The sequence below is a fragment of the Nicotiana tomentosiformis genome, chromosome 1, assembly GCF_000390325.3.
Source record: "Nicotiana tomentosiformis chromosome 1, ASM39032v3, whole genome shotgun sequence".
Lineage (NCBI taxonomy): Eukaryota > Viridiplantae > Streptophyta > Magnoliopsida > Solanales > Solanaceae > Nicotiana > Nicotiana tomentosiformis.
Genome location: NC_090812.1, coordinates 146,001,997 through 146,010,365, shown reverse-complemented (window position 1 = coordinate 146,010,365; position 8,369 = coordinate 146,001,997). Strand labels below are relative to the sequence as shown.

Sequence of the window (8,369 nt, the reverse complement as noted above, 5' to 3'; positions counted from 1 at the left end):
TTTTTTTTTTGCTTAAGCAGTCCATTTCAAATAGCTTTTTTCGACTCGTTAATCATTAGATCGTGTTCAAATTTGAATTGAGAGTCCTGACATCTGGTTCTTTGATTTCAATGGTGGAGATTGTATTTGGAGGTTTGTAGCTTCAGTTTTAGAGGCATGAAAAGTAACTCATTTTTTGGGTGATTTCTCTCCTTTCTTCAATTATTTTGGTGCAATCTTATTTATATTGTTGCTCTTGGTTTGGCACATCATTTGTGGCCAATTTAGAGAACATTTTTAACTCTGGTTGATTGATTTAGTGGAGCTTTGAGGGCCTTTAGTCCCGTGATTTTTACTCTTCACATTGAAGAGGTTTTCCGCGTAACTCTCGGTGTCTCATATGTTTAATTATTTTACCTCCATTTTCTTGTTGATTGATATACTTGCTGCCCATATACGTTTGTGTTTGAGTTTGTTTGTATTCTCTTAGTTCAAATAGATTGGAAAAGTTAGACTTGGACTATTATTTCAGTGCTACCTTATGGGCACATTGCGTGTAATTTCCCCAACAAACTTTGAGTACAAAATGACTTCTAGCGTCAATGAACTTATATATATATATATATATATATATATATATATATATATATATATATATATATATAAATTTCACAATTGATTAAGAACACTTGAGAAGTCATGAAATTGTATTATAATCTTGATCCGTATTTGATTCTTCTTTCTAATGGTGGCCGTCCAAGTTGTCTTTAGCAATTATTTCAACTTGTCTCACATATCATTTTGAATCCCAGAGCTTACTCAACTTTAATAAATTTTAATAGCAATTATTTCAACTTCTCACATACCACTCCATCTTTTTTCTCAAAAGTTTCAAAACTTGTAGTAATAACTTATTCGTGGTTTGCTGAACTTTAAGCGGCCAAAAGGTAAGAGTATGACATGACATTATGTTGAAGGTCTCTTATTTTCTTCCTTTCTAGGTTGCTTTCTATGGAAATTAATCTGATATTTTCATTTTTCCTTGTGAATCATAGATGGCAAGAAAGATTTATATTTTGTTTTATTGGTCTAAATTTCATTTGAGCAGCAGCCAAATTCTTGTTGAATTTATTTCTTGCTTCTTCTTTTTCTTCACACTATTCTCTCTCTCCATTGGCTTCTGTTTTCTTCTTTCAAGATGAACAATCAGTTGTTTTCAAGGTAAAAATTTTCAAACAGTTTTTAATAATTTATTTGTAGCCCAATCCAATCCACTTTTTTGCTTGAGATATCTGGCTGTATTTGCAGTAAATTGTTCCTGCTATGACTCTAGGCTTCTTTCTTCAGTTTATCATATGTATTTTGTTTCTATTTCTTGCTCTTCTTTTCTCCTGATAAAATTTTATGCGCTTTTATGCAGATCTTGAAAGGAAGGGAAAGAAAAGCTATTTTGGCACTTGACTAGTGAAAATTATAATCATGGAAGCAGACAACTCATTATCATTGGTATGTCATATTATATGTTCACATATTAAAGCTAATATTGACTTGGATGGTTATCCAAATAATCCTTAAGATACTATAATATTATGCAAAGTTTTTAAGAGTTGTTGTCCAAAAGTTCATAATATGAAATGGCATATATAAAACTTGTAAGCATCCATTTGAAAATATTTTTCGTGATAATTAGACTCTAAAGAGTAATCACTTTCCTAAAACGTAGATGATTTAGAAACCCTTTGGTGTGGTTGAGAGTGCCCTTGATAATTGGGTCGTTGTGCATGGGCTGTTAGGGCTCTTAGTCACATGAATAGTTCATTATAGTCAACAAGTTCAAAGTGCTAAAAATTAAAGTACATTTAAATACTGAAATTGTTTTTATAAACTAGTTTTAGTATACGTACGTTGTACTTGTGTAGCCGCGTCATTCAACTAAATTATATACATTGACGTTAAAATAAAAATACAATATTTGTATAAATGATGAAAGTAAATATTATCACATTGACATAATAGTTAAATTCAATATCTTCTGACTATGCAAAGATGTTGAATTTATTTAAATTAATTATATATTATTTTATAATTATACATATCTTATAATATGACATACTCTTTAGGAATATATTTTGTCTTCTATTATTTCATCATCAGTTCTTTAAATTTGCATTTTAACCAATTTAATTCTTAAAACTATAACTGATTTTGTTTTATTTTATAATTTCTTTCATCGCCAATATCTTTTTATGGTAAATTCTTTTCGTATTCTAAGATTGTGTAAACTTGGAAAATTATTTTACCTATATGATGAATTTGGGAAGAATGAAATTGGATTATTTTGCTAATTAGTTAATTTAAATACTTAATTATTCTTTTAAAAGATTTAAAAAATAATTTAGTAGATTCAAATTCTTAATATTAGCTCATACCATATATTAAATATTTACTTATAACAGTTTTTATCCACACAAAAATCTATCTTCAAATGATAGATATTTGAACTTTTGCACTTTATATTTGTCGAAGCGTTAGTGTAAATGATTTTTGTCAATCATTTTTCTTTTCTCCTTGTCTTTGTTATTATTAAATATTTTTGTAATTATATATTTAATTATCTTTTAAAAATGTATAGTAATATTTATATATAAGCAAAATATTGGTCGAAGAATAAAATTAATAGTTAGTGGACCAATCTCACATAGATTACTCAGAACATTAACAATTTAATTAAAAAAAAGGGCATCCCAGTGTACTAAGCTCTCTGCTATGCGCGGGGTCTGGGGAAGAGCCGAACCATAAGGATCTATTGTACACAGACTTACCCTGCATTTCTGCAAGAGGTTGTTTCTAGCTTTACCCTACATTTACAATTTAATTTGAATTGGAATAAACTATCAAGCAAAATGCTTCCCCTTTCTTTAATGTTTTCTTTATTTTATTTTGTATACATAATAATTGCTTAGCTCAAAATTTAGCACAATTAAACAATCTCTTTTGAGCTTATAAATAACGTCTAATTAGAGACAATTTATAGGCATAAAGATTCCAGTTTTATTCAATCATACTTTAATTCTAGGATTTATATAAGGTGAAATTTTAATGATTTTAAAGTTTTAAATATAAAGACTTCTCACTTAATTCAAATAAGGAAAGGTTAAATAATAAAATCTGATTCAATCTCAAACTCCTAAATATTAGCTAGGAGAATACTCAAAGACTATTCTGTCTAGTATAAACTATATTCTAAAAGGGTAAAAAAGACAAACGACGTTTTGCTAAGGGCCTTCGTGCTTTTAATATAATATAGATATAGATAAGTTGTTATGTGTTTGGAAAGAAATGCTAAAGCTGATAGTTAGCATTTCATGTGTTTGGGGAAAAATGCTGATAATTAGCATTTCATGTGTTTTGGGAAAAATGCCGATAAACACATTTGAATGGTTGAGATTTGAATGATTAAAATTCAAACCTAAAACATAAACACGCATAATGATTAAGATCTGAATGAGTAAGACTTAGACCTTTATTAAGTATGATAAATTAGACTTTATCGTTGTGAACACTAAAAAAGCAGCTAATTATGATATCATTTTTAGTTCTAAATTGACTAAAATACAAATTATACAACAACAACTACCACGTCTCAATCACATGAAACAAATTGGGGTTGCTATATATGAATCTTTACTTTTCCATTTAAGCTCAACTCATGTCGTTATCATACCAAAAAGAAAAAATTGAAGATATAATAATAATAGTAATTTCTCTAACAAGACTAAATCCTACATCCATCTGATAGTTATTACCTATATGGACTTTTTTCTTTTATTGTGCTCTATCTTTAGCTAAGTTTGTATTAATCTCAAAAAATTGTAGATCTTTCAAGGCAACTTCTTCTTATGTGATTTTAGGTCTACCTCATCCACTTTTAATACCTTCAATCACTATAGTTTCACACGTACAAACTGGTGCATCCGTAGGTCGGTGCAGGACATGATCAAACCATGCATCTCAAGGGACCTTCTCTCATTTTATATTCTATGCATATGCTACTTGCACCTTTTGGCAATCATGGTCACTTTTAGTCTTATCGAATCTTGTATAACCGTACATCCATCTTATCATTTGCATATCTGCAATACTCATCTTGTGGATATGTCGGATTTTGGCAGGTATCATTTACTGAACTTCTCGAGGACATTGTCAGGCTTCTGGATTTCATAAGGAGGTTAAAGAATGAAAAAGATCAAACTGCTCTTGACATGGATCAAATTGAAAAGCTGAAATTGCAGCTGAAATCAATGTGGACCTCTATCCAGCTTTCTTATACCAATTTGGATGGTTTAAGTGCCGAGATGTCAAATGAAACACAACATCTTGAAGATCTGCTTAAGTCAATTTTCTATGGGAATGGATATGACATGTTGGTTAAATACGACATGGATCAAGTTGTTCCTCGCCTCCTGGAAAATATAAGAAGTTGTATCAGCTCACAGCATCATCCTAAATCAAGTGTCACCTTGACTATGGAGCAGTTGGTTGAACCTTGGGATGCCCTCCTCGCGAAATTACGTGGGATAGTTGCCTATCCGGAGCTATGCTCTTCTTTTTTGCCTCAATATGAAGTTCTTCAGAATCTACGAGACAATGTAAGGGATTTCCTTGGGTTGAAATTAAATGGTTGCATTGAGCATGAGATAGTTGAATATGTCTTACCTCAGATTCAGCTTATGGTTGAGAGAGTACGATACTTCAATTTGGAGTTTCTTAATACACTTGGTCCCTCTCCAGTCATGCTAGCTCATCTGCTTGTGAAGATTATTCCTGTTGCATTGGAGTTTATGCACATATGTTCTACAGATTTGAAAGCTTCAAAATCAGCAGAAGTTGGACGCTTCATTAAGCAGCTCCTAGAAGCCTCTCCGGATATTTTTCGAGAATATTTGATTCATCTACAAGAGCACATGGTAAATGTTATTACCACTAGCACTTCAGCTCGAAACCTTCATGTCATGATAGAGTTCCTCTTGATTATTCTTACTGATATGCCTAATGGCATTATTCATCATGATAAATTGTTTGATCTCATCGCACGTGTGGGAGCACTTACTAGGGAGGTAGCAACTCTTGTTCTCCACTTAGAAGAGAAATCAAGAAATGAAGAGAACACCAATGAAAGTAACATTACAACTCTGGATTTGCAAGAAAATATTGAACTCCTAAAGGAAGATCTCAAACATTTTTACTTGAAAGTTCCAAGCTTATCTCAACTCTGCTTCCCCATGAGTGACAGACCACTCTTCATGAATCTTCTACTCATAAACCTAAATGATTTACTCAATTCTAATTCTTATTCAGTTGCTTTGATAAAGGAAGAAATTGCACTGGTGAAAGAACACCTAGAATTGATAAGATTTTTCTTCGTGAATGTTGAGAAAGAATTGTATAAAGATCAGTGGATACATGCTTTAAATGTAGCATATGAGGCGGAACATGCTATTAATTCAATTCTTGTAAGAGATCATGGTCTCTTGCATCTTATCTTCTTACTTCCTGATATTATAGAAAAGATCAAGATTATCAAAGAAGAGGTATTTAATTTATCGAAGAAGATTCCCAAGAACATGAGCCTCATTGTTGCAAACTCTCCCAACAAGCCAGTTGTAAGAAACTCAGCAATAGCCAATCAAGTAATTGTAGGTTTTGAGGAGGAGAGAAACTGGATAATTAGGAAGCTTATCAGCGGACCAGCTGAGATAGATGTCATTTCAATCATTGGAATGGCGGGGCTGGGAAAAACTACTTTGGCTTCTAGAGTATATAATGATGAGTCTGTTGTTAGTCATTTCGACATTCTTGCATGGTGCACCGTCGATCAAGAACATGATGGGAGGAAGTTATTACATAAAATTGTTAATCAAGCTACTGGTTCGAATGAGAAGTTCAATGAGGATATTGATGTTGCTGATGAGCTGCGAAGAAAACTTTATGGGAGGAGGTACCTTATTGTTTTGGATGACGTATGGGATACTGCAACATGGGATGAGTTAACAAGATCTTTTCCTGAAGTTAAAAAAGGAAGTAGAATTATTTTAACCAGTCGAAAAAAGGAAGTGGCTTTGCACGGAAAACACCATTGTGAGCCTCTTTATCTTCGATTGCTCAGTCTAGATGAAAGTTGGGAGTTATTAGAGAAGAGAATTTTTGGAGAAGAAAGTTGCCCTGATGAACTATTGGGTGTTGGAAAAGGAATAGCCCGGAAATGTCAAGGGCTTCCTTTGGTGGCTGATCTTATCGCTAGAGTTATTGCAACGAAGGAAAAGAAAAAGACTTTGTGGCTTGAAGTTCTAAATAATTTGAATTCCTTCATTCTTGAAAATGAACTTGAGGTCATGAAAATTATACAATTAAGTTATGACCATTTACCTGACCACGTAAAGCCGTGCTTGCTTTACCTAGGAAGTTATCCAAAGGACGAACAAATTGAAGTCTCTAGGTTACAAGATCTATGGACTGCAGAAGGACTTGTAGAACATACTGAGATGAAGAGTGTGGAAGATGAAATGAATGTTTATTTGGATGCTTTGATTTCGAGTAGCTTGGTAATGGTAATGAAAAGTGAATATAGGACAACAACTTGCAAAATTCATGATCTTGTGCATGACTTTTGTCAGGTAAAAGCCACAAAGGAAAAGTTCTTTCACTCGATAGGTTCAAGTGCTCTATCTTGTGCTTCAGATCTGATGCCACGTCGAATAACCGTCTCTATCCATTATAGTCTCCTTGAACAAAATCATGCAGAAAAGAAAAAGGTTTCGGGGAAATACCTCCTTTCTTTGAAGGCTGATCATACAGATTGGCCACCCTTTGGTTTATTGGTGGATAAAACAGCCGTACTAGTTCATTTAAGAGACTTGAAGCATCTTAGAGTATTAGACATCGCTCAAGTTTTGGTGGAAGATTCTTTGCTGAATGAGATAGGCTTGCTAGTTCATTTAAGGTACTTACACATTGGGATGAATGTTAAAGCTCTCCCGTCATCATTGTCAAACCTCTGGAATCTGGAAACTCTGGTGGTGCGTAACAGTAGATCAACCATGGTACTACTACCTGTAATTTGGAATCTTGCAAAGTTGCGACATATGAGTATCTATTATTGTTCTTTCTTTGATTTAGATTCAGATGAACCAATACTTTTAGTAGAGGACTCAAACTCAAAGTTAGAAAAGCTGAGAATATTAGAGCAGCTCAAGATTTCCAATTCGAAAGACACAGAGGATATTTTTAAAAGGTTTCCTAATCTTCAAAAGCTTGACTGTGAAATTGTAGAATCATGGGATTCTTCAGCAGAGTGCAATTGGTTTCCACAATTGGATGTCCTTAATCAACTTGAAGAAATCAATGCAACGCATCGTCGTTTAGATTCCCAATTTCCAAAAGCCATGAAGGATATTTGCATAAGGTCTCCCAATGATTTTTGCTTCCCTTCAAGTTTGAAACGGTTGACACTGGAAGAGTTTTATCTGTCATCCGATTCACTGTCAAAAATTTCAAGATTACCCAACCTTCAAAAACTGACTCTGAACCGCACAATGATTGAGGAAGAAGAATGGAACGTAGTAGAAGAAGACACGTTCAAGAATCTCAAATACTTGGAGTTGTATTTGGTGTGTCTTTCCAAATGGCAGGTTGGGGAGGAATCCTTTCCCGTTCTCGAGCAATTAATCCTGGCGGAATGTAATAGGCTTGAAGAGATCCCGTCCAGTTTTGGGGATATTGCTTCATTAAGTTGTATCAAACTGTTCAATAGTCCTCAACTTGAATATTCCGCTCAAGAGATTAAGGAATATGTTGCAGATATGATGGGAGAGGACAAGCTTCAGGTCCTTTACCAGAGTTATAGATGAATAATCTGTGAGTATAGACTATTTTATTAACTTCATTTTTATTTCTTTCTCCAATTACTTTGACCATTATAATCTTCTTTGCAGAGTGCAAAAAATAACCTGGGAATACAATTCATTTTGGGCCAACACATCAGTATTAGAGGCTGAAGGCAGATTCTGAAGACATTTCTTATCTGAAGACACATCAGTATGTGCTGATACAAGTTTCACCTCATATATCTAAGTGCATTTTGGTCTGTCATTGCGGCTATTCCTCTATTACTATCTCCTAACTTTCATCCCAAAATCATCAAAAGGATTTATGTTATATACATGTGTAAAGATTCTTTTATACTAATCAATATAGTTTTAACCTCTAAGAGTAGGTTAATTTATCAATTAATTACCTTATAAGTGACTTGATTGTGTGAATGTTTTACATAGTTGATCTATAGAACTTAAACTCATCATAAAACCGCTTTCTCACAAATTGTAACAAGTTCT

General features: G+C 33.2%; 1 protein-coding gene across 1 annotated transcript; it reads left to right on the top strand.

Moving 5' to 3' along the window:
- The first annotated feature begins 716 nt into the window (after positions 1-716).
- LOC104115568 (putative late blight resistance protein homolog R1A-3) lies at positions 717-8,135 on the top strand. The gene is made up of 4 exons (XM_009626237.4): positions 717-926; positions 1,400-1,485; positions 4,152-7,893; positions 7,971-8,135. Exons 2-3 carry the CDS (start codon positions 1,459-1,461, stop codon positions 7,884-7,886), a joined length of 3,762 nt encoding a protein of 1,253 aa, XP_009624532.1. The 5' UTR covers positions 717-926; positions 1,400-1,458; the 3' UTR covers positions 7,887-7,893; positions 7,971-8,135.
- The last annotated feature ends 234 nt before the right edge of the window (positions 8,136-8,369 follow it).

Excerpts from the sequence above, each read along its gene's own strand:
- LOC104115568 (XM_009626237.4), top strand. The coding sequence starts at position 1,459 with ATGGAAGCAGACAACTCATTATCATTG. Across the intron at positions 1,486-4,151 it reads CAGACAACTCATTATCATTG|GTATCATTTACTGAACTTCT; the intron begins GTATGTCATATT and ends GGATTTTGGCAG.